The sequence below is a fragment of the Mauremys mutica genome, unplaced genomic scaffold, assembly GCF_020497125.1.
Source record: "Mauremys mutica isolate MM-2020 ecotype Southern unplaced genomic scaffold, ASM2049712v1 000202F_np12_subseq_1:126871_obj, whole genome shotgun sequence".
Classification (NCBI taxonomy): Eukaryota; Metazoa; Chordata; order Testudines; family Geoemydidae; genus Mauremys; species Mauremys mutica.
Window position 1 is genome coordinate 1 of NW_025422882.1, and position 26841 is coordinate 26841.

Below are 26841 nucleotides of genomic sequence, written 5' to 3' on the forward strand. Positions count from 1 at the left end.
TGGGCCTACTCATGTGATTAAGGTAAGGCACATGCTTAAATGTGTCTCAGCCCCTCTTATTGTATTTGAGCTCTAAAAGGTGAGTGGAGGGAGCCAGACAACCCCTGTGCCTTGTACTCCCTGAGCACAAGAGGGCCAAGAAGGTGTCAGAACTGGCAGTATCCCTAGCTCCCCTGTCCAATCAGTTTTACTGACAAAAGTGCAGTGTAGACATAACCTCAGACCCTCTCTGACAGCCTGCTGCAGCACCCCTCCATGAACACTGGCAACAATTTCTAAAGCCACTGACGCAGCCCTTAGTTTCTAGTGTACTTGGGCTGAAGAATGTAACTACAGTAACTCTACAGTTACTTTCAATATAATCAGCCCATCCAAAACAATTTTTCAATCAACAAATAGATCAGTATTTCAAGCAGGCTACACCAGGGGCAAGATAAATTCACCCCACAGTTTAATAATCAAACCATAACAACAACAAGTGGGTATTCAATATAGAGAATCCTTTAGCATTACATTTTGCACTCCTGAGCTGGTAGAGGGATGATCATCTGTGTATCAATATTATTCTATACATTATTTGATTATTTAAATAATCATTTAAAATTATAACTTGGTTTTATTTTACCATAGATCTGTTATGGACACAACTCACCGGAGACTGACATGCGTGTACTAAATCCTGAGCTCCCATTATGACATCATCAGCTACTATGATTTAGGCAATCAGAGCTGAAAGCACGTGTGGTTCCAAGCCCTTGTTACAGGAAAATAAGCATGGTTAGATTCATTTCAAGCGATGCTTTTACTCTAATCTTTCCCTTCTTAAGGGCTTATTCTGCACTACTCTGCCAAGTGGGGCTGGGAGAACACAAGAACAGCCATACTGGGTCAGATCAAAGGTCCATCAAGCCCAGCATCCTGTCCTCTGACAGTGGTCAATGGCAGGTGCTCCAAAGGGAATGAACAGACAGGTTATCATCAAGTGATCCATGCCCTGTCACCCAATCCCAGCTTCTGGCAAACAGAGGCTAGGGACTCCATTCCTGCCCATCCTGGCTAATAGCCATTGATGGACCTATCTTTCATGAATCTATCTAGCTCCCTTTTGATAAGGTCTGCTGATGGTGGGATTTGCCATAGCCCTCAGGGGGAAATCCTGGCCCCACTGAAGTCAATGAGAGTTTTGTTATTGACTTCAATGGTATCACAATTTCACCCTTGGTGCTGGCTTAACTCAGCTCCAGGGGAAGTCAACAGGAGTTTTAATCATTGACAGAACTGTGCTTCCATGGAAGTCTATGTTGAAAATTCCACCCTGAGTGCCCTCAACAACCCTTTGATTCCCAATGGGAAGTGAGAATGCTCAGAACCGGACAAGACCCAGCTCTTAATCTGTCCCATTATTTTATACATAAGAAAAGCAAGATTCAAGTAGGACACAAAGACCCAAAACCCTGTCTTATGATTTTTAGTTACAAGATAAACAACCTGTACCCCCTAAATAGGTATTTCCATTTGTGAAAACAGCAGAGGGTATTCTCATTTATAAGTCTACACAGATAATGAAAATATTTCTGTTTTCTTACACAAACACAAGACCAATATGGGTAGGAGTAAATATATTGAAATTATAAACAACTTTCTCACCTAGAGTACATTCCTTCGGCATGGTCTGGTGTCATAAACAGATAGTTAAGGGTTAATGCCTCTTTTACCTGTAAAGGGTTAAAAAGTTCACCTAGCCTAGCTGACACCTGACCAGAGGACCAATAAGGGGACAAGACACTTTCAAATCTTGGTGGAGGGAAGTCTTTTGTTTGTGTTCTTTGTTTGGGGGTTGTTCGTGCTCGGGACTGAGAGGGACCAGACATCAATCCAGGCTCTCCAAATCTTTCTGAATCAGTCTCTCATGTTTCAAACTTGTAAGTAATAGCCAGGCAAGGCGTGTTAGTCTTATTTTTGTTTTCTCAACTTGTAAATGTTCCTTTTTGCTGAGAGGATTTTACCTCTGTTTGCTGTAACTTTGAACCTAAGGCTAGAGGGGGTTCCTCTGGGCTATATGAATCTGATTACCCTGTAAAGTATTTTCCATCCTGATTTTACAGAGATAATTTTTACCTTTCTTTCTTTAATTAAAAGCTTTCTTTTTAAGAACCTGATTGATTTTTTTTCCTTGTGTTAAGATCCAACGGGATTGGATCTGGACTCACCAGGAATTGGTGGGGGAAAGGAGGGGGGATGGTTAAATTCTCCTTGTGTTAAGATCCAAGGAGTTGGGTCAGTGTTCACCAGGAACTTGGTGAAAAAGCCTCTCAAGGCTTCCCAGGGAGGGGAAGGTTTTGGGGGGGACAGAAAGTGATCCAGACACTGAAATTTCTGGATGGTGGCAGTGTTACCAGATTCTAAGCTGGTAATTAAGCTTAGAAGTGTCCATGCAGGTCCCCACATCTGTACCCCTAAAGTTCAGAGTGGGGGAGGAACCGACAGGACACTCTTGACACTTCTAAGCTTAATTACCAGCTTAGATCTGGTTTCGCTGCCACCATTCAGAATTTCTGAGTATCTGAATCACTCCGTTTCCCCCCCCAAAACCTTCCCCTCCCTGGGTAGCCTTGAGAGACTCCTCCACCAATTTCCTGGTGAACACAGATCCAAACCCCTTGGGATCTTAAAACAAGGAGAAATTAACCATCCCCCTTCCTTTCTCCCACCAACTCCTGGTGGATCCAGATCAGCATTAACCCTTAACTATCTGTTTATGACATCTGGGTTACGTCTGTATGGTCTAAGAAATATAATATTCTCTGGTGAAATCTACATTTTATTTTGTTTCTGTGTTTCACAGTTTTTTTTCCCACCACCTCTGGCACTTTTAAAACAAAATGATACAGCATTAATAGTCATCAGAATACAGCAGATGAAAATTAGTAAATGTGTATTGACCCTGCATGCACCTCCCAGAGCCAGTACATCTGAAACAAATGCAATGAACTGTGCACAGTTTTTGTTTCTAAGTACAGAAGAAGAGAGAGTTTGAGGAGGGGGAAAGGGTAGGTAATTCGGGAGCTTAAACCCTGACAAATTATTAATTCAATGGGTGAACAGAACTGTGAGGGAAATAGAGGAAAGGCAAGGTATTTTAAAAGGACAAGGCTAAGCACAAAAGGGAAAAAGAGAAGAGACCAGAAGCAGCATTTAAACCTAGAAAGGCTATTTGAATAAGCAGAGAAGTCCCACCATATCTTGTTACATAGAAGATGGCTTCAGTAGGTAGCATGTGGTGGAGACTGAATTCTGACCTAAGGACCAGCACATCATCATCTGCTGCAAGTACCGGTATAAACTGAGTGTTCTTCTGAACTGACAAGAATAGTGGATGCAGAGATTTTTGTTTTTGTACACGAATCCAGCTTGTCAGAAGGCATTTTGGAATAACTTGGGAAAAGCCACCAATTACAGACAATAATTAAATGTTCTTCCGTATTATCGTTTTATATACTGATGTCAATTACCTGGACAGCTGTTATTTGGTATATGCATGGATCCAAAACATGAAGTCATCACTTCCTTAATACCAAGGCCATCTGAATGAGGGTTTAAGTCAATCATGGGAAGCAGAAAAGCCCTACAAGAGTTCTCAGCAAAGAATCAAACCAGAATGTCAATTACCATGTCAAATTTTAGCTCGCTTGCAAATGAAATGTGTAATGCTGAAATTCTTTGGATAAGAATTAGAAATTGGACAAAACTAAAATCTCAGATCCACACACAGACTTTCCTCCTCCCAACACCAGTTAAAAATGAGTTTCACTTAGTCTTAGATGCAACCAATCTCATTCAAAAGCCAAAACATCTGGAATGGGGAGGCACCGTTACTTGTGTGGCTTTGGACGGAGACAGATGAAATCCCAACAAGGTCAGATGATTTCCTGGGATCCTGGCTTAATGAAGTCTGCTGTGATGACAGAAAGGGCCATGCTAGTGGCAGCAGCATGAGAGGACGGCAGACTGAGAGCATTGGGCAGGAAAGCAGAAGGAAGGGTAAAGCCAGAGGATTCTCTTCATTCAATGGGACAGTGACCTAGCGTTTATCTTATTTTAAAAAGTCCTGTTGTGGTAACATGGGCCAACAAATTTACCCTAATTGTAAGCTCAACTGTGAAAGCTCAGGAGTGAACGCTCCTAAGATGTCACAATAACCTATAACAATAAATGTTGATGGGAAAAGGCACAAAAAGAGACAGAAAGGACTGAATTAGTCCAAACAAAAAGACTTTGGGAAATAATTCAAGGACTTTATTACAATCATGCCTGCTAAACAAGAACAGTGTGAGACCAGAAATCAATGAACCAAAATGGGTGTGTCAGAAAGTAGGCCTAATTGAAGAGGAAAAAAGTCCCATCGCTCCCTTTTGGGGTTCTTAAAAAACAAAGACTTTGTGGAAGAAACAGACAGAGGCAACGTGACACTGGCCATAGGAACTGACTCCGTTGGTGCTCCGGGGCTGGAGTACCCATGGGGAAAAATTGGTGGGTGCTCTGCACCCACCGGCAGCCAAGCTCCCCGCCCCTCCACCCCAGCTCACTTTGCCTCCGCCTCCTCCTCTGAGCGCGCCGCGTCCTCGCTTCTCCTCCCAGCGCTTGCTGCCGCAAAACAGCTGTTTTGTGGCATAACAAGCTGTGGGAGGGAGAGGGGAGGAATGGGAACACGGCACGCTCAGGGGAGGAGGCAGGGAAGAGGTGGGGCTGGGGCGGGGATTTGGGGAAGGGGTTGGAATGGGGCAGGGAGGGGGCGGAGACTTTGGAGAAGGGGTTGGAATGGGGGTGGGTCAGGGGCGGGATCGAGCACCCAAGGCCGCCAGCAGAAGTCGGCGCCTACGACACTGGCTGACTGAAAGAAGGGGAAGGCCATCTCAACTCACTTATTCTCTCTTCCCCCAGACAGGCAGTTCTTTCCCTCTGTAATACCATATCAGAGACTGTCAAACCATGGGGGAGGTAGGAACTTTCTTCTTAAAACTCTCTCCAGCTGAAAGGGAAAAGGGGTGTTGTTACAACGAAAGCCATCTTTAATACCTTACATTTGAAATGCTTTAAACTGTTCTCCCTTCTTTTCTGTATCTTTAATAAAAGGTTAAAGGATTTTTAATGATGTGTTTGCTATGGTATTAAGCAGGCTAAGGTCTCTGATACCAAACCTTGTTTAAAACAGTTTAATGCTGGATGGTTTCAGGGTCATGTTAACACCTTTGACTCTTTGAGCCCATATATTCCACCTAGTTAATACAACATTCCCCACCTTCACAGAGTATTTGATAATGAGGCAGGAAATCCTCTTTATTAAGCCACTACATACCCCAATATGGACTCCTACCACTTCACAGAGCTCTAAGATGAAGTGGGAATTAGCCATTTACACAGGGAATCCTGCACTGAGCTAGAACCTCCTGCACTAGCAAAAGGGAAATTGGGGGCAGCAGGAAGACATTTTTTGTTTAAAGGGGTGACAGTACAACAAGCAAAGCAGTGAAGCCAATTGTAAAAAGAAAGCTTTAGGAAGTGATCTACGAGTCCAGATTCTCAGCTTTTTATTTTCACTTATTTTTGCCTATTTTAACAACTCGTAACTTCCCTGAATTGTTTTCTTCGTCAAGGTTTTGAATTGCAGCTACATGTATTTGAGCAGAAATCACTTGTTTCGTTAGCAATCAGATAAACACCACTATTAAAAGCCTTCTCACAGAGCCTACATTCCCACACTATTTTCAGCCCCAAACATTTTTTCAGGAGGTGTTTGTGGCTGCTGCTACGTGCATACAGGAGACCTGTAGCCAGCAAAACAGGAAGTCACACAGGCTGTTATTTCCAGCAGACCGTGTGAACAGTATGTGCATTCCATTCAAAGCCTCTTTAAAGGAACTTTCCCAGTTTGTTTTACCCAGGTTTTCTTTTTTAATGAAAAGATGCTTGGAAAACTAGTCCATATGTTGATTGGTTTTACTTCAAGGTCCAGTAGTGGGCAGCCTCCACCTCTTCTTCACATACTGCATCGACTGCAGCATGCAAGTACCTTGGTGGTGGAGGACATTCCAGTGGGGGCAAGAATCACCTCTAGCAGGACGGGCTATGGTTTTTGAATGTTAGGTTTTACTAAAAGCCTTGCCATTGACATTGACAGTTACAGCTGCTAGGGGCCTGGCAAAGATCATCATCTACTGTGTTATCTGCTGGAAGGAAGGAATCAAAGCAGGGAGTGAAGAGAAGCTTCCAATGGGAATTAAAATGCTTCAGGAGCATGACAGGCTGCCGCTCTAATGAGAAAACTCATTACCCACTGTGGTAGGAGAGGAAATGAAAGCAGTTGGGGGCACAGTTCCTTCTCTACCTCTGTACTGGAGATCATATTGCATAAGGCAGCACACAGAGAATAGCAGTCACTGCGTTCTGGATCCCAAAATCCCAGTACTCATTTGGGCCCCAAGTCAGCAAGGTACTTACATGTTTAAAGTTAGGCACATGCTTGAGTACTTTGCTGAGTTGGGGACTTGAAGAGCAGGAATCTACAAAAAATTCTTGTAAAAGGAACAAGAACAAGCTGATCATGTACTGTACCCCACATCACCATACATGGTATCAGTAGGTGAACATTAACAATTCTTTAGAACTGACTATGCTTTTGTATTAGCCATTTTTTAACCTAAAATATTTCCCAGTTTAAGTACTTATGGGTAATAGCAAAAAAACTCAAGTATTGGTTTGCACATTTTTGTTTTATATTTTCCGATGCTTTTTTCCCTGCATCTGAAACCACAAAAACATCCCTTATAAAACAATTAAAATGACAAACAATTTGGCAAGGGGGGGAAGGGGGAGAGCAGAAGTACTCCAAAGCTAAACCAAACTGTTTGCTAAGTTTCCACCTGGAAAAGATATTAAGTTGAGACCTTCAAAAATTGAGTTTAACAAAAATGCTCTCAGAGACTTAAATACAGGAACAGTACCAAACAGTAATGAAAGCAGATACAGAATGGTTGATGCCAGAGTATCAAACTGTTTCTAAATACTATTTCTCATTTTGAAATGCCATGCTCAAAAGAGCAGTGCTAAGGAGAAAATGAAACATATTTTTAAAACCTATCTTGAATTAGAACTTCTAATCAGAGCTAGAATTCACACTGCATAGATGTGGACACAGGAAATCACTCTCCTACTTTCTAATATATTTGAGCCGTGGAGGTGGGGGGGGTGGGTGGAGGTGGGTGTGTGTGTGTGTGTGTGTGTGTGTGTGTGTGTGTGTGTGCGTGTGCGTGTTTCACTTGCAGTGACTAAATCAAGGTCAGCACCAGCTGCTTCTCATTAAAAACTAAGTTGATGAACCTAAAAGATGTGATTTTCAGGTCTTCTTAGACAATACGAATTCAAAGTTGTTGTACTAAATGTGTCATTCTAAGGGGCCCTCCCACCCCTAATCCTGATTCTGCACTGATTTCAGAAGTCACAGTCGGATGCAATGTAAGTTGTGAGTGCTTAGCACCCTTGAAAACACCAAATAAGGTGCCTGGTGTTAGGCACCTGAGTTTGAAAGTTTTGGTCATAACCTGTCTCAGATTTACCCATTTGTAAAAAGGGGATAACACCTAGCCCTGTGCTCCCCTCTGTTTTAGACCATATGGGAGCAAAGCACCCTCCACCTCCACCACAATAGGCAGGGCTGGCTCTAGGCACCAGCTTGGGGTGGCACTTTTCCAAGGGGTGGCACTCCAGCCCCCCCCCTTTTTTTTTTTTGCTTGGGGCGGCAAAAAACCTGGAGCCGGCCCTGACACGAGGGAATAGAGATAACATGGTATAGTCCCACCTTCCACAAAGCTCTCACACCCCTCTGCACCTGGCTCCCTGCATTAGAGACTGTGGCTTATCAGAGGCAGTGCTGAGAAACAGCCTCTCAGCAGCATGCTGCCCTTCCTGAGACCATTCTTAGCAGAAACAGAGCCTACCATGGGTTTGACGGACCTTCCAATGCAGCGCTACACCTGCTTCCTCTGGGGAATAGATCTCCCAAAAGCTACGGCTTCAGAGTTGGATAGTTTGACATATTTCCCTCCTCCCAAGAGGTTTTCCAAAGGAAGATAAGTACATACTTGGGGTGCATTTCATGGGGCTGACTATACACTTTCTCTACCTCACTGGAGTGATGTTGGATTAATGTTTATACAATGCTCTGACAATATGACATGCAGAGAATCATTAGTTTGAGGTTAGAAAGTTATTCCACCCTACAATACGCACAGAATAAAACAGGTTGGATTTTTAAAAGTGCCCCTGTTCCCACTGAAGACTATGGAAGTGGGAGCAAAGTGAGACAGATGCAAAATGTTTTTTAAAATCTTGCCCCCAATAGTCTTCACTCTTGGCTGAGATACTCTTTGCCCACCCAACTCCCAGGCCAAAACTCTGTTATACATTTTATACTTGTTTAACCTGCATCCTCCCCCCTGTTAAAAGCATGGCAGATTTTAAAAACCAAATGCAGATTCTAATTGTGAGATGTGTTTGTAAAACATTTTTCTAGTTTATTAAAACTAGACATGGAAGGATTAGATTTTCATTGGTAAATGTCAGTAAATGACAATTTCATATAAATGAATGGAAAATTATTTGTCAATAATCAAAATTACTGCTTGAGAATTTATTAGTGATTTAAGGACATTTACTTTGTATATTTTGACATGTAATGTTGACAATTTGTGTTTTAACAGTTATACTGCAACTCAAAAAAATTAAAGCTTTATCTACTGTCATTAAAGAATTATCTGACCCCGCCCCATACATTTCCACAGGAATGAACATTTAAATTATCCAAAAAAGAATCTTAAAAATAAAAAGATATTTTCCATCAATATTATTAAAAAATGTCTAATTCTGCCAAGCCTAATTAAAAGTGTTAAAAGCTGCAATGACAATGAACAAACTGTGCTCTATTGAGTATTTTATAACTTCTTTATTATTTTTAGAATGGTTTTACACACAATTAGAGAGCATTCATTTTTTAAACTGAACTTCTGCGTTAGTCTGAAGAGGCTACTTGGCACTGCCCCTTTAAAATTAACGTCAATGTTTTTATGCAGGTACTTCTACGATTTCAAAATAGTCATTAGGTAGAATCACATAGCCTTTTCCTGACACTATGTCTTTTTCCTTCTGAAACTGAACGATCTCTCGCAGTTTTTCAATCTGTCTTTCCTGACGTCTGCATCGCTGCTGCGCTGTCTTGAGCTTCTTTCGCAGTTTTTCAACTTGTTCTTCCAGCTGCTGAATTCTCTTTCTTTGATGTACTGTATCCTCTACGGTATAGTTGTGATCACAGAAAACGGCAAGATTATTAGGGGTCTGGAGAGGAGGCATTAATAATCCAATACTTGGATCTACCAACCTTGCATCTATTTGAGACAAAGGAAAGGAAGGTTGTGGTGGGGCAGGTGGTAGCAGAGGAGGGGGTGGTGGAGGGGGTGGTGGTGCTGCAGACAGATCTTCGGGTTGCTCTGTAAATTCTTCAGTCTAAAACAGCAAGACAGAAAGTACATTTTAATCTGTTTTGTGAACAGCATTCTAATTGCCACATTGTAATCTGTATGCAACAGTTGCAGCACCCAGCTGACAATGCACTACGCATTGCTGAAATTAGTAAATGAAGGTGATAATCACCCCCCTTTTTAGCATTAATTCTGTTCATGAAGTTTGATGACCTACATTTTCAAAAGTGATTGGGATTTGGGGGGAACCTCAGTTTTCAATGCTCTGTTTGAACCACCGTAAAAGCTTTCAGAAATGCTGAGCACCCACCTTCTTAAAAGTCTCAAGCTGGACACCTAGAAATCAAGGCAACCAAAATCTCTAGTCACTTCTGAAGACTTTGTCAAAACACTTATAAAATTATAAACTGTCCAGTCTTTAACTCCACCACATGGTTGAAGGGTTATCAGCTGCAAGAACGCATTCACTCACTTTAACCTAGATACACGTAGTGTACTTATCTAGCCCAAGTGCCCCCAAAACAGGTAATGAACAGAGGGAAGACTTAAAACCTTTCTGCCCCATTCAGAATTGCATCTGTTTGAACTCATGAAACACTGCTCTTGAAACACAACAGTAAGCATATCCAGTATGTAGCAAAAACAGCTAAGAACTTCTTGGTGAAAGATGCATTGAGCTAGATGTCAATTTTGTAACTGTCTGCTTTGATGGTCTCAATGCATTTAATGGCATTAACAGTGTCAGAGACACAGGGGCGGCTCTAGACATTTCACCGCCCCAAGCACGGCGGCATGCCACGGGGGGCACTCTGCTGGAGGCGTGCCTGCGGGAGGTCCACCGGAGCCGCGGGACCAGCGGACCCTCTGCAAGCACGCCTGCGGGAGGTCCACCGGAGCCGCCTGCCGCCCTCCCGGCGACCGGCAGAGCGCCACCTGCGGCATGCCGCCCCAAGCACGCGATTGGCGTGCTGGGGCCTGGAGCCGCCCCTGCAGAGACAGAGATAGAACATCAAGGTTGGAAGGGACCTCAGGAGGTCATCTAGTCCAACCCCCTGCTCAAAGCAGGACCAACCCAGACAGATTTTTTCCCCAGATCCCTAAATGGCCTCCTCAAGGATTGAACTCACAACCCTGGGTTTAGCAGGCCAGTGTCCCCCCTCCCCCCCCCCGATACTTGCAGATTACATAACCTGTTGCCAAATCCTCAGAGCACAAGGTTCTAGGGGTATGTTTATACAACATAAGTAGTGTAGACGCTTCCTACATCGACAGAAGAGGTTTTGCCATCAATGTAGATAATCCATCCCTCCAAGTAATAGCCACAAGCGATCGAGCTAGATCTAATATATAGGTGTAGAAGACCATGGAAATACAGCACTATCCAAGACATCCTAGCCAAGCAATTTAGTATCTGTTTTTAATCTACTGCCTAGACATTGCTCCTGCATAGACTATGATACTAAGCAGAGTGTAACTGAAAAGTCAGTTTTGCTTCTGGTGTTGATTTAAAGTTTCTTGTAGGTGCCCATGTACAATCAATCAGTATACATTAGCACAACCTCAATCTGACAATCCCAGTTGTGTGCCTCAGATAAAATAAACCTATGTTTTTGTCACAATGCATCTTTTAGCCTCACACATGAAGATGTCAAGCATTTTGACCAAGTCAAACTTGTACTAGTCAACCGTAATTCTCAGAGCCCCCTTCATGGGGAAGATTGTAAGGGAAAGAGGAAGGGGAAAGCAATTCACCCTCCTTAGTGCACTTGGGACAATCTGACAATTGCCAGACAACTAGACTTGCAGAAATTGGTATCCTCCAATTCTAGTCTCCCCTTGTTGGCTGATGGCACATGGCATCTTTCATAAAAGATCTCCCTCTCAGTATACATGGCCTGCTCCCTTGGTAATCCATCACTGACATATTATGGGCAAATTCAAAGCATTTCTTATACCCAATGAAGTTTTTGTCCCAAAGATCCTACCAGGAAAAAACGGCAACAGGTATTAAAATAAACAGTATTGCACAGCCTTTTACATCAAGATCATCAATCTGAACCCTGCTCTGAGAGTAACAGTTACCACTATCTATGGTCATTTAAAAACCTCTGCAAATGAGCTGGTAATATCACAACAGCTCCGAGTGAACAGCTGTGCACATCGCCAAATCCACCTCCACAACTGACACTAACAGGCATCCTTACTAACAGTACAAAAAGAGGGGGCAAGGAACGAATGAGCAGAGAGAGAATTACACTCTGCTCCCTAGAAGTGGTCCATCCACATGGGTTGAGGCACAGTGGCCAGATGAAGGAACCTGAACTGCCACTGATCCTGATATATTTGTCCTGTGGCATGGGCAGCAACTTAGTTAGAATATTCTGCATCTCACCCTTTCTCTTGTGTCTAATTTGGCTCCCACCATACTCATCTTTTCTATCGGGAAACACAATCTGTGTATAAAGTATAAATAAAGTGTATTTACCTGAAAGTTGCTCATCTTTTCTTGCATATGCTGTGTCTGTCTTTCTTTCTTACTAGCTGCCTTCCATTTTCCACTTACATTCCCTCTTTATTACCAGGCTATTTTCTTGATTTTCCTACTCTCCTGTGTGCCACTCTTCCTGTATGCCTCTCTCCCCATCTTTTTGCCCTCTGTCAGCCCCCCATATCTCTCTTTGAGCTTTTTTTGCTGTTCGTCTGCTATTCTCACCATCCTCTCTGTTCCCTTCTCAAAGGGGTGAGAGAAAAGAGACTTATTGGTGCATGGTTTATCTCCCTTACAGAAGCTAGGAATCCTCCAAATCACTCCTGTTCCGTGCATTCAGTGTGCCGAAGGGGGAGAATTGAATAACCCACTCTAGTCCCAAGGGTAGAGCCTGGGTATGTAACTTGGTGGTGCAATGAAGAAAAAACACACCTGCTCTGTCAGGAGGAGCTACATTTGATGTTTGGAGGCAGTAACACTGTGAATGTACCAGACAAGGTGTGTGAGGGGTGGGGAGCAGGAAACGCAGAGGTAATATTATGTATACTTCTATTACACTCCACTTTTGCTTGCACTTCATTTTACCGCTCTGCTAAAGCACAGGCCAGGGTGGGTAACACTCTTTTCTGAAAAGATAGAAGAGTTCAGCCTCAGAGCTAAGGGATCAAAAACCCTGAATGTAGGAATCAGGGCTGGCTCTAGGGTTTTGCTGCCCCAAGCAAAAGATTTTTGGCTGCCCCCGACCCCGGCCTCTCACCCCTCCCATCAGTGCCCCCTCACCTGCACCCCCTGCTGCCCCAGTGCTGGGCTCTGCCCCCCACCCCACCAGCACCCCCTGTTGCCCCAGTGCTGGGCTCTCTCTTCCCCCACCCACACCCCCTGCCACCCCAGCCCGGGGCTCTCCCTTCCCCACACCCGACCCGCACCCCCTGCCGCCCCAGCCCTGGGCTCTCTCTTCCCATCCCTTCACCCGACCCGCACCCCCTGCCGCCCCAGCCCTGGGCTCTCCCTCCCCCGCCACCCGACCCGCACCCCCTGCCGCCCCAGCCCTGGGCTCTCTCTTCCCTCCCCCCCACCCGCACCCCCTGCCGCCCCAGCCCTGGGCTCTCTCTTCCCACCCCGTCACCCGCACCCCCTGCCGCCCCACCCCTGGGCTCTCTCTTCCCACCCCTTCACCCGACCGGCACCCCCTGCCGCCCCAGCCCTGGGCTCTCTCTTCCCTCCCCCCACCCACACCCCCTGCCGCCGCTTCCCTGGGCTCTCTCTTCCCACCCCTTCCCCCACCCGCACCCCCTGCCGCCCCAGCCCTGGGCTCTCTCTTCCCACCCCTTCACCCGACCCGCACCCCCTGCCGCCCCAACCCTGGGCTCTCTCTTCCCACCCCTTCACCCGACCCGCACCCCCTGCCGCCCCAGCCCTGGGCTCTCTCTTCCCTCCCCCCACCCACACCCCCTGCCGCCCCAGCCCTGGGCTCTCTCTTCCCACCCCTTCACCCGACCCGCACCCCCTGCCGCCCCAGCCCTGGGCTCTCTCTTCCCTCCCCCCACCCGCACCCCCTGCCGCCCCAGCCCTGGGCTCTCTCTTCCCACCCCTTCCCCCACCCGCACCCCCTGCCGCCCAGCCCTGGGCTCTCTCTTCCCTCCCCCCACCCGCACCCCCTGCCACCCCAGCCCTGGGCTCTCTCTTCCCTCACCCGACCCGCACCCCCTGCTGCCCTAGCCCTGGGCTCTCTCTTCTCACCCCTCCACTCGACCCGCATCCCCTGCCGCCCCAGCCCTGGGCTCTCTCTTCCCACCCCTTCACCGAACCCGCACCCCCAGCTGCCCTAGCCTCTCTCTTCCCACTCCTCCACCCGACCCGCACCCCCTGCCACCCCAGCCCTGGGCTCTCTCTCCCCCTCCACCCCACCTGTACCCCTGCCACCCCAGCCCTAGGCTCCCCCCAGTGCTGACTCCACCCGCTCCCCCCTCCCTCCAGCCGGTCCAGTGCTGGCAGGGTCGGGGTAAGCAGTGGGGCTGACGGGCTGCGCCTCAGCCCAGGGTCCCTCCAGACAGGGCTCCCGTCTCCAGGACCGGCCGGGACCCAGGAGGGCAGAGCCGGGGGACTACTCCGGCAGGGGGCTGAGGAGCTGGGGCAGGGCAGCCCCAGAGAGAGTGGAGCCCTGGAGAGTGGGATGCGGGCCCCACACGGCAGCACCCCGCCCTCTATGGCCCCGCTGCTGCTGCTGGCTGCCCTGCCGCAGTCCCTGGGCAGCTCGGGCCGCTTTGCTCAGCCCCAGCTGCGGCGCTGGGGGGCGGCCGCCCTGCGGCACATGCAGGCAGCTCCGTGCGCCCCGCGGGGCAGCCCCAGCCTGAGTGTTCCCCGCTCGGAGCCTCCCTGACCCAGCCACAAGGTGCGGGCGCGGCTCCCCCTCGGCGCAAACCGCAGTGGCCCCAGGGCGCCCCCAGCGCACGACGCACTACTGCTGCCAGGGCCGGCTCTAGGCTTTTGCCACCTGAAGCAAAAAAAAAAAAAAGATGGCCACAATGCCACCCCTGAAAATGTGCCGCCCCAAGCAAGTGCTTGGTTTGTTGGTGCCTACAGACCGCCCTGGTAGGAATTAATAAACAGTAGAGCTATCAATGAGCGCACTGTTAAAGAATACCATTTATTTAAATATTTTCGGCTGTTTTCTACATTTTCAATTACAGCACACAATATAAAATGTACAGTGCTCACTTTATATTTATTCTGATTACAAATATTTGCACCGTAAAAACAAAAGAAATAGTATTTTTCAATTTGCCTAATACAAGTACTGTAGTGCAATCTCTTTATCATGAAAGCTGAACTTACAAATGTAGAATTATGTCCAAAAATTACTGCGTTCAAAAGTAAAACAATGTAAAACTTTAGAGCCTACAAGCCGGAGTGTTGCTCTTTTAAGACGTCTGAAAGAACGCTCCATACCTCGTCCCTCTCAGGTTTTGGATGGCACTTCAGATTCTTAAACCTTGGGTCGAGTGCTGTAGCTATCTTTAGAAATCTCACATTGGTAGCTTTTTTGTGTTTTGTGAAATCTGCAGTGAAAGTGTTCTTAAAACGAACATGTGCTGGGTCATCATCCGAGACTGCTATAACATGAAATATATGGCAGAATATGGGTAAAATAGAGCAGGAGACATACAATTCTCCCCCAAGGAGTTCAGTCACAAATTTAGTTAACGCACTATTTTTTTTTTAAATGAGAGCCATCAGCATGGAAGCACATCCTCTGGCATGGTGGGCAAAGCATAGGAATGTTTACTATATCTGACACACAAATACCTTGCAATGCCGGCTACAAAAATGCCATGCAAACGTCTGTTCTCACTTTCTGGTAACGTTGCAAATAAGAAGCGCGCGGCAGTACCTCCCTTAGATGTACACAAACTTATTTGTCTTACTGGAACAAGAAGTAGGACTGAGTGGACTTGTAAGCTATAAAGTTTTACATTGTTTTGTTTTTGAGTGCAGTTATGCAACCAAAAAAAAACAAACTACATTTGTAAGTTGCACTTTCACGATAAAGAGATTGAACTACAGTACTTGTATGAGGTGAATTGAAAAATACTATTTCTTTTATCATTTTTACAGTACAAATATTTGCAATAAAAAATAATAATATAAAGTGAGCACTGTACATTTTGTAATCTGTGTTGAAAGTGAAATCAATATATTTGAAAATGTAGAAAAACAGCCAAAAAAATAAATACATTTCAATTGGTATTCTATTGTTTAACACTGTGATTAAAACTATTAACTGTGATTAATTTTTTTTAGTTAACTAAAAAAATTTAGATTAATCAGTTAACTGCGATTAATTGACAGCCCTAATAAAAGCAGAGAGAGAGAGCGCTCTACAATTCCATAGTGAACAATTAATACGCATACAGACATTTGCAAAATGTAACAGGAATACTTTTGAATAACTTATTAAATAAACTATTAGGCAGTAAACCTTTTGGTGATCCTTATATAGGCTTCCTCACTTAAAAACATAAGAACAGCCACACTGGGTCAGATCAATGCTATCTATCCCAGTATCCTGTCTCCAACAGTGGCCAGTACCAGAGCTTCTGGGGGGAGTGTACAGAACAGTTAGAGGGATCCATCTCTGTCTTTCCTTCCCAGCTTCTGGCAATCTGAGGGTTAGGGTCATCCCAAGCATGAGGTTGCATCCCCAGCCATCTTGGCTAGTTCTTTTTTAACCCAGTTATACTTTTGGCCATCACAACATCCCATGGCAATGAGTTCCACAGGTTAATTATGTGTTGTGTGGAAAAAGTATTTCCTCTTGTTTGTATTAAACCTGCTACCTACTAATTTAATCGAGTAACCCCCGGTTTTTGTATTGTGGGAAAGGGTAAATAAAAACTCTCTATTCATTTTTCCACGCCATTCATGATTATACAGACCTCTGTCACATCACCCCTTAGTCATCTCTTTTCTAAACTGAACAGCCTTAATCTTTTTAGTATCTTCTTGTATGTAAGCTGTTCCATATCCTTGATCATTTTTGTTGCCCTTCTCTGAACCTTTTTCATTCCACTATATCCTTTTTGAGATGGGGAAACCAAAACTGGACACAGAATTCAAGGTGCAGATACACCAGGGATTTATATAGTGGCATCATATTTTCTGTCTTATTTTCTATCCCCTTCCAAATAGTTACTAACACACTGCTACCCTTTTTGACTGCTGCTGCACATTGAGCTAAAGTTTTCAGAGACCTATCCAAGGTGATTCCAAGATCTCTTTCTCCAGTGCTAACAGCTCAATTAGATACTCCATTATATATGTGTAGATGGAATTATTTTTCTAGTGTGCATTACTTTGCACTTAGTGTTGAATTTCATCTGCCAGTTTGTTGTTCAGTTTTGTGAGATCCCTTTGTAACTCTGCAGTCAGCTTTGGACTTAGCTATTTTGAATAAATATGTAGCAATTGCTGCCATTTCACTGTTCACTCCATTTTCCAGATCATTAATGAATATGTTGAACAGGACAGCTCCTTGACAGAACCTCTCCCCATTGTGAAAATGGACCATTTATCCCTACCCTTTATTTCTTATCTTTTAACCAGTTATTGATCCATAAGAGTCTCGTTATTCCAGGACTATTTTGTTTCCTTAAGAGCCTTTCATGAGGGACCTCGTCAAAGACTTTCTGAAAATCCAAGTACTTTACATCACCTGGATCACCCTCAAACAATTCTAATAGATTGGTGAAGCATAACTTCCCTTTACAAAAGCCATATTGACTGTTCCCCAACAAAACATGTTTATCTGTGCACCTGATAATTCTGTTCTTTACTATATTTTCTACCAATTTGCCTGTTACTGAAGTTAGGCTCACCAGCCTATAATTGCCAGGATTGTCTCTGGATTGTGTTTTAAAAACTGGTGTTATATTAGCTATCCTCCGGTCATCTGGTACAGAGGCTTGTTTCAGCAATAAGTTACATACTATAGTTAGTAGTTCTGCAATTTTGTATTTGAATTCCTTCAGAACTTTTGGGTGAATGCCATCTGGTCCTGGTGACGTATTACTGTTTAATGTATCAATTTGTTCTAAAATTCTATTGATGCATCAATGTGGGACAGTACTTCAGATCTGTCATCCAAAAAGAATACCTATTGAGAGTTATCTCCCCCACACCTTGGTTTCTTTACATACATTTCAGTGTAAGTCTTGCAACAGAACACACACTCTTGTGAAGGCAGTGTGTATATGTGTTAAAGTGTACATCTTCTCATTTTTTAATATGGCTTCAAAATATGCCTGTGTCACCTGGATTCTCCAGAGCATGAGAAGGGCAGCCTCTCTCAGTTCCCTCCAAAACACATGAGAATCTCCTAAGCAAAAACAGCAGTTCAAAGATTCTTGCAGTCAGCAGCTAATTCCAGTCCCTGAGCTAATAGTTGACTGCTTAATTGGTATCTATGTAGTGTTGTTGTAGCCACATTGGTCCCAGGATATTAGAGAGACAAGGTGGGTGAGGACCTACTTCAGTTGATGAAAGAGACTAGCTTTTGAGATTACACGGAGCTCTTCTTCAGGTCTGGGATATGTACTCAGTCCCTGTCACAGCTAAATACAAGGTGGAACAGATTGTTTAGCATAAGTATTAACACATACACCTCTACCCCGATATAACACTGTCCTCGGGAGCCAAAAAAATCTTGCCGCGTTATAGGTGAAACCACATTATATTGAACTTGCCAGAGTTCACAGCCCTGCCCGGCGCGCTGCTTTACCGCGTTATATCCAAATTCAGGTTATATCGGGTCGCGTTATATCAGGGTAGAGGTGTATTTTCAAGGGACCATTGAGGATGAGGACTGAGAGGTCAGATATAAAGTGATCGCTTTATGAAAAGTGTTACAGGTGATATGGTGTTTTTGTTATTTATCAGTTTTCTGTGTGGGTTCATTCAAGTGTGTAGTGATTGTCTCATTTCACCCACATATTTGTTATTGGGACATTTAGAGCACTGGAGACATGTTAACAGGCTACTTCGCCTTAAATGGTCTCTTGAAAAATAGGTTAACTACTTATGCTAAACTACCTGTTCCACCTTGAAAACTTGTCTCTCTCACCAACTGTTGGTCCAATAAAAGATATTACCTCACCCACCTTGACTCATTGGTTTCTAGCAAGATAGGGAACCTATACCTGTATCCAAAGTTGTAGGAACTTTACACTTCTTAAGCACTAAGGGGGTAGGAAGACCGCCCCCGGATTTAGAGCGGCTGAAGTGGTTCCCCCCCCCAACATCCGATCAGGAGACACACTGATTAAGCGCCGACCAGGCGTTTACCACTGGAACACGCAGTGCATAAAGCACCAATCAGGAGAAGGGGCGAGAAGTTGGATTGAGTTAGTACATGCGCATAATAGGATGATTTATGTAACCGATTATAATAAAAGGACGTGGAAAACCCCCGTTCGGGGCGCTCCACTGGAACAGACTGACAGACTTGGCTTCATTTATTGCTACATCTGGTGACCCCGACGTGATTCCCCCTGCTCACCGGCTGGAATAGCCTTCGGTGCACCGAACCTCGCCCCGTTCCGTGAGTATGGGGGGGGAACTGTCAGCTCAGCAGAAAGTTCATGCGAAAGAGCTGCAGGCTATCATACGACAGGCTGGCAGGCCAGTCTCCCTGGGTCAGTTAGAACAGCTACTTGCTGAAATCAGTCGCCAATGTCCTTGGTACCCGGATCACGGGTCACTGTCAGTAGATGATTGGATAAAGATAGGGGCGACACTGCACGCGGAACCTCGAGCCGCGGTGCAGTGGCTCCTGCTTTAGCAGCGATGTAAGGAGGCTCTGGAGACAATCGGGATTGGAGCGTCCTCCAGGGCTATCCTTCTCGCTCCCGCGCCTTCGGCCCCTCCCCCTTACCCTCGGATCTTGCCCCTCAAGCCGCCTGAGGCGGCACCCGAATGCCATGATGCATGTCTGGGCGCGGATGGCTCTTCACAGCCGATTTCTCGGCTGTCCCCTTTTCAGGCAATGATACAGAGGGAAAGGGAGAAGGGAGAACTGAAAGGCGAGGAGATAGGGGAGTTATTGGCTGCGTTCCCAGTGACACATCGCCCTGGCAACGCAGAGAGGGAGGTTGAAGTGGAGATTACAGCCCTCCCCTATTCCGTTCTCCGAGAGGCGAGACGGGCGGTTACTGAGTCGGGATTGAAATCCACCTTCACCCGAGGCATGTTAGAAGGGATTGCAAATGGATATAGCATGCTCCCCCAAGATTGGAAGGATTTTTGTAGGATGCTTTTAAGCCCCGCGCAGTATGTTATTTGGGATAGTGAATTTCAACAGGAAGCATTACAACAGGGGCGGGCATCGGGGGGGGCCTATACTCCCGAGCAGCTGTATGGAGCAGGACAGTTTGCCAGCATACGGGAGCAGGCTGCGAATATCCTTCTCGTAACGCTTCAAGTTGTGGGGCGTTGTGTTTTAAGGGCCCTGTTTAAAGTACCGGTGACGGGAAAACCCTCCCGGTCCTTTACCGTCACCCGCCAGGGCCCTCAAGAGTCGTATGTGGAATTTATTAACAGACTACAGGAGGCTATTCAGAGGCAGGTAGATAATCCTGATGCCCAGTGGGAATTAATGAGGAAACTCGCTTATGAGAATGCTAATGCGGACTGCCGCAAGGTGTTACAGTCCATTGTGACCAAACCGGAGTACTCTCTGGCAGAAATGCTAAAAGCGTGCACAGATGTTGGCACCCAAGTGCATCAGATGAATTTGCTGGCAGCAGCCATGCAGAAGGGGTCCAAACCCCAGGGAAAGTGTTTTAATTGTGGGAAACCAGGCCATTTTAAGAGGGAGTGTCGGGCCCCTGGGGGGGGGGGCAATACCGGGACGCGACAGCAGTCCAATAAGCCAAGATCTATTTGTCCCCGATGTAAGAAGGGTTACCACTGGGCAAATCAATGCCGTAGCAATCCCCCGCTCAACGCCCAACCTCCAGGAAACTGGGCCACGGGCGATCCCCCAGCCCCGGCCCAAAGGTGGGAGGAGGCACCGCCTATGATACCCCGGTGGCCACCCTAGGAAGTGCGGGAATTGATTTGTTGTTGCAAGAAGATAGGGAGCTCACTTTCCCCGGGGAGGTGGTGGCGATTCTTACCCAACTTTCTGGACCCCTGCCCCCGGGCACTATGGGGCTAATCCTCCCTCGTTCCCATGCCGGAAAATATGGCATTCAGATAGTCCCCGGGGTAATAGATAGTGACTATAAGGGAAGTATTTATGTCCAAATCTGGGCTCATATGCCAAAACAGCTGCATCGAGGGGATTCATGGGCCCAGATGGTGATCCTTCCCTTCTGTTTGCCCGCAGGGGGAACAAATGTGACCCGGGACGCTGGGGGTTTCGGGTCCACCTTAGTGAAGGCCCATCCTCAGGTGGCGGCGATCACTCAAGCAATAGGACGAGCAAAATGTAAGCGTACCTATTACTGCAATGGTATCCCCCTTGAGGGGCTGGTGGATACTGGTGCTGACGTTACAGTCATCTCTGCTCGGCAGTGGCCGTCCACCTGGGACAAATCCGAAGTGCCAGCCATTTGGGGAGTGGGCGGATTGCAGGCTGCTCAACAAAGCACCCGATGGATTGCTATAACTCCGCGAGAAGGGGGAAAGGAGATTCTCCTTAAACCCTATATCATGGATATTGCTGTATCCCTATGGGGAAGAGACTTGTTAAGCAAATTTGGATCGCATCTTACCATTTATGACTGAGTTTACTGCCCTTCCCTTTTTGGCTAACACATTTTGCTACTGCCTGGCCGAGTTCTGCCACTCTCATAACTGCTTTTTTTGGCTGTCCACCAAGCCCCCTTTTTCTTGGCTGTCCGCCAAGCCCCCCTTTTTCTTGGCTGTCCGCCAAGTTTTAGCTGTAAGCGGTGTCCTTGACTGTGGCCAGTGTCTTATCTTTAGCTTTTTTCAGTTAACCCATTCTGTTCTTTTCGGATCCCATTGATAGTCATGCATTTTTCATCAAAATGCTAAATCCTTGGTGAAGCATTTTATGATCCCCCTAATTCAGGCCCAACGTATTGTTCAAACCTGTAATCATTGTGCAAGTCTTCATCATTATCCCGAACTGGGTGTTAATCCCCGCGGCCTTCAATCCAACCAAATTTGGCAAATGGATGTCACGCTCTATCCCCCTTTTTCTCCTTGGAAATATTTACATGTTACCATTGATACCTACTCTCATTATATTTGGGCCATCCCCCAATGGGGCGAACAAGCCAAACATGTAATTAATCATGTTCTTGCTGCGGTGGCCGTTATGGGCCGCCCCCGACAGATAAAAACCGATAATGGCCCCGCCTACATTTCTCACAGATTTGCGGATTTTTGCACGCAGTGGCAAATTAACCACGTTTTTGGTATTCCGTATAACTCCACAGGTCAAGCCATTGTGGAACGAGCCAATCGTACACTTAAAGAGTACCTAAAAAAGCAAAACAAAAAAGTGGGGGATGATGGGCCATCCCTGGGCGCCAAGCAAAATCAATTTGCGATAGTATTGTTTACCCTAAATACTTTAAATATTTTTCAAAATTTTACAGCCACTGAACGACATTTTAAGACGGAAACCCCGCTCCCACGCCCATCTGTTAAATATAGGCAGAGCCCGGACCCTAATTGGTATGGCTCCGTTCCGTTGATAACCTGGGGACGGGGGCATGTCGCTGTGCTTACTCCCACAGGTCCGTTGTGGGTCCCTGCCAAGAACGTGCGACCGTGGCACGATGACGTGGCATCAAAGCCCCAAGAACCCGATACCCAACTTCAATCTGAACCTAACCGAGACCTTTCAAGCGTGCCGAGCCACAAAGACGGCACCAAAGGTTACCTGGGGGCAGGTGAAGCGACTGGCGCAGCAGGCTCAGCAAACGCTGGAGAATAACAAGGCTGAGCCTACCCCCGAAAATTTTACTGCTGCTATTTTTGCCTGTTTGACCGCTAATTCTTTTATTATATTGTTGTGTTGTTTTTGTGTGTTACCGGTTGGGGCCGAACCCGAATTGCATAGCCGCATGCGTTATAATATATGGGCTCGACTTGCGATCCTTGCCAATTAATTTTCCTTTTGTTTACAGCAGGCCCCTGAGATGCATGGCCTGTTGGGCACCTGCCTGGTCCCAGTATGTAAGGCGCCAGGCAGTGCTGCACATGCAACGGGGATGTTTAATTTTATAAATGCCACCGAAATTCAATATTCTTCTATGAGCCTATGGGGCCAGGCCACTTATGTGAAACCCGCAAGTGCCTTGTCCCTCTTTACCCCACGGGTAGCCAATCACGCCAATTTGACCTGTGTACGGATGGTTAATTGCACACGTCACAGGCCCCCAAAAGGATGTTTGCGGGTGGGTACCCCGGAATGGAATTGTACACATTTTCAAAATGTGTCCAGCAATTACGGGCACATTTTGTTACCAGAAGGTTGGTTTTTTACGCGTGGTCAGAGGACCTTTAATTATATTCCGGCCAATATTTCAGAAGCTCAATGCTGCCTAAGCAGGCTCACATTGATACTCCCCACAAGGTCAATGTTGACTGGCTCCCGACGCCGGCGAAGCTCAACCCCCATGAGATCAGAATGTAATGCCAATGTCAGCCTTTTCAGTCGGGCTGAGTACATCTCTCTGGCTGTCTCCTTGGTGGGTCTCCCAGCTTTGGGAGTAGCCAATCACCAACAGCTTAGTCGATTGGCATGTGCCTTAGCGAAAAATATTAATTATACGTCTGCCGCCTTGGCCTTGCTGAATCAAGAACAGGAGGAGCTTCACAATGCCATATTAGATAATCGAGCGGCAATTGATTACCTGCTATTGCTCAGCCATGTGGGTTGTGAGGAGGTATATGGCATGTGTTGTTTTAATCTAACAGACAATTCTAAACGGATTCAAACACACATAGATAACCTCCAAGAATGGGCACAACACATTCAGCAGGACAGGAACCCATCATGGTGGGATGACCTTTGGGCGTGGCTGCCATCCATGGGATGGGTCCGAACTGTTTTGCAATATGCTTTGATTGTTATCGCCTGCTTGATTGGTTTTTGTTGCTTTGCTCAGTGTATTCCTAATATAATTAGGATGTGTTTTACACCTGTCGGCGCAAACCCCTGCCTACACCCCAAGCCGTCATGTATGCATATAAAATCATGAAACATGCGGACCAGGCACGGGTCGACAAAACAGAAAAGGAGGGGATGTAGGAACTTTACACTTCTTAAGCACTAAGGGGGTAGGAAGACCGCCCCCGGATTTAGAGCGGCTGAAGTGGTTCCCCCCCCAACATCCGATCAGGAGACACACTGATTAAGCGCCGACCAGGTGTTTACCACTGGAACACGCAGTGCATAAAGCACCAATCAGGAGAAGGGGCGAGAAGTTGGATTGAGTTAGTACATGCGCATAATAGGATGATTTATGTAACCGATTATAATAAAAGGACGTGGAAAACCCCCGTTCGGGGCGCTCCACTGGAACAGACTGACGGACTTGGCTTCATTTATTGCTACACAAAGTGAGACAAGTATTGGAACACAGCCTTCATGTCAGAAACATCTCTTTGGCCCTGCATCAATCGGCTGATGACTCCAATTCACATATTTATAACCCTTTCCCGAATGCCAACTGGCTCAGCTCTCAGGTGGTGATTGTGTGGAACCGCAAGACCGCTTGCTCTTAATGGAAACTTTCCATATAGCTTCACAAAAACAGCCGAGCATTTCTAGTTGTTACCATACCTCTCTTCTACATGTCTCGGGACCCTTCTAAGTTCTCCTGCTCTCTGCACATGTGCAGAAATAGACGATCAGACTTAAATCCGTATCTCCTTAACACTGCTTCTCTCCCTTCTTTGCATTTTAAAGAAATATATACTTATACTGCAGTATTTGACTATGTATACATAAATTAAAGTATGTATTATAAGAAAGAGTTTTCGTGTTTACCTTTACCTTCTCACTGGGTTCAGTGTAACAAAATATTGTGGGCACGGCATTTTCTTTCAGTAGCTTGTTGTTGCACTCTCTTTTAAAGCAATCTGGAGTAAAGTGTTCTGAACAAATGCTGCTATACTTTGTTGGTTTGAAGTTTTTTCTTTTAACAGCAGCTTCCCATTTTTTGCAGAGATCAGGTCTTGTGAGAGGAAACCTGCAAATGAAATGGACCTTAGTTACACCTGGAAGTGTAACTAAGGCTTGTGTCTACACTGTAGGGTGACCAGATAATAAGTGTGAAAAATCGGGACAAGGTTTTCTGAAAAAAGCATTTCAAGGTTTTCTAAAAAAAGCAATAGCACTGTAGACATACCTAAGACACTTAAGACAAGATATTGGTGTAGCATCTAGAAACACTATTCATGGACCAGGACCCCCAGTGTTAGCTGCTGTAAAAACAAGGAATAAAAAGGCCCAACACTGCTTAGAGCCTGATTTTGCAAGCTGATAAACACAGCCATCCCTTTGCTGGGCACAGGGGCGCAATGGGGAGGCACAAGGGGTCACCTTCATGGATCAGCTGACAGGCCAGAGCCCAGGGGCAGGTTTTCGCATTACTCAGGGGAACTGAAAAAGCCAGGCCACCCAAAGAACAAGTGGCAATGAGGATTTCAATACAGAGCGCAAGGCCTCAAACAAGCATGTTCACAGGACACCTGCAAAGTGCGAAGAAACCTCAGGCTCCTTTGCAAGCTCTCCTACGACGCTCAAACCAAGCGGCACATATGCCTGGAGCCAGATCCGCTGATAGGCGGGCTCGCGCAGCCCCTCATTTGCCCAGTGTTTACGTCCCCTGCAGGCTAGGGCTGTGCCACTGAGCTGGCCAGCCCACGCCAGGCAACGGTGCTGCCTGCTCCGGGAACCAAACAGGCTCGTGACCCAGGGTGCCTGGGCAGGTTCGTCCCATTCCCCAGGAGGGATGGGGCAGACTCTCACCAGCTGTCTGTACAGCGCCGGGCACAGCGAGGCCCCACCTCAGAAACCCCTCCCCTCACGCGGGAGGAGCAACGGGGACAGGCCCCACTTGCGCAGGCCTCCCCCTGGGTGAGCGCGCGCCCCAACAGCCGGTGCGCTCGCGCTCTGGGCTTCTCGCCAGTGACAGTTACTCCCCGCGCCCCCAGCGCGCACCCTGGGCATGGCCCCTCCCCCCGCCGTGGCGCGCACCCCCCCCGCGCAGGCGCGCACCAGCCCCGGCCACACTTGTGGAAGGAGATAGGCTTCTCTTTGTCGTATCGGTTCCGGCAGCGGTAGGCGGAGCAGGACTGCACCATCCTCCCCCGCCGGCGGCCCCCTGCTCCGCTCCGGCACCCACAGAAGAGGAGCGCAAGGACCCAGCTAACTCAGTCACTTCCCGGCCCCCATCCCCTTTTCTATTAGCCCCTAGGAGCAGAAAAGGGACACGGCCTCTCCCGACTTCAAGATGGCGCTGCCAGCTTCAGCTCAACTCTCGCGATAACGGCATATCGCTCTCTTCTATTGGCCGTTCCCCTACGCGTGGGTGGAGTCTTTCCGATCAGCCCACCAATAGGCGCAGAGACTCCGAGCGCGGCGCGGGCCCCAATCGCCCCACCCCCTCCCTGTTCTTTGCCCTTGCTCCGCCCCCTTTGCTCGCACATCTGGACGGGAGCCGGCAGTACCTCCCTGCACGCGTTCCAGCTTGAGGCCACCAGCGTCACTCAGTTGCTGATAGGGTGGCCAGACAGCAACTGTGCAAAATCAGGACATGGTGGGGGATAATAGGAGCCTATATAAGAAAAAGACTCAAAAATTGGGACTGTCCCTATAAAACCAGGACAGCTGGTCACTTATTTGCTGAGTCCCACTCTCCTGCCTTTGGCCAGCAATTCTGGCCCCTCTGGCTGCTAAGGGCTGCTCTCCTGGGTGAGGTGGGAAACATCAGGCAGGCCAGGGCTCCTTCCCTCTTGGGGCTGCTTCCTGCCTCCTAGCTTCTCTCCCACCTGCTGTTTTTCGGGGCAGAACAGTGAGAGGGGAGGCGCAGCAGCATAGACCACTGCCAGAGCGGAGAGCAGTGTTCCTGGAAGTGTAACTAAGGCTGTGTCTACACTGTAGGGTGACCAGATAGCAAGTGTGAAAAATCGGGACAAGGGGTGGGGGGTAATAGGAGCCCATATTATAAAAAACTCCAAATATTGGAACTGTCCCTATAAAATCAAGACATCTAGTCACCCTACTACACTTCCACTTTCAGCGTTAAAACTTTAGTCGTTAAGGGGTGTGAAAACACACAC

General features: G+C 46.8%; 1 protein-coding gene across 3 annotated transcripts; it reads right to left on the reverse strand.

Annotated features, from left to right (window-relative positions):
* Nucleotides 1-9049: 9049 nt before the first annotated feature.
* LOC123357014 (THAP domain-containing protein 1-like) lies at nucleotides 9050-26042 on the reverse strand. Of its 3 annotated transcripts, XM_045000274.1 has the most exons (4): nucleotides 25793-26042; nucleotides 24551-24746; nucleotides 9431-9437; nucleotides 9050-9341 (listed from the first exon to the last, which is right to left on the reverse strand). In XM_045000274.1, exons 1-4 carry the CDS (start codon nucleotides 25861-25863, stop codon nucleotides 9118-9120), a joined length of 498 nt encoding a protein of 165 aa, XP_044856209.1. In that variant the 5' UTR covers nucleotides 25864-26042; the 3' UTR covers nucleotides 9050-9117. The 3 variants fall into 3 exon arrangements, with proteins under 3 accessions (XP_044856209.1, XP_044856207.1, XP_044856206.1); XM_045000272.1 differs by having other exon boundaries at nucleotides 9050-9555; nucleotides 25793-26038; XM_045000271.1 differs by having other exon boundaries at nucleotides 9050-9555; nucleotides 24545-24746; nucleotides 25793-26037.
* Nucleotides 26043-26841: the final 799 nt, after the last annotated feature.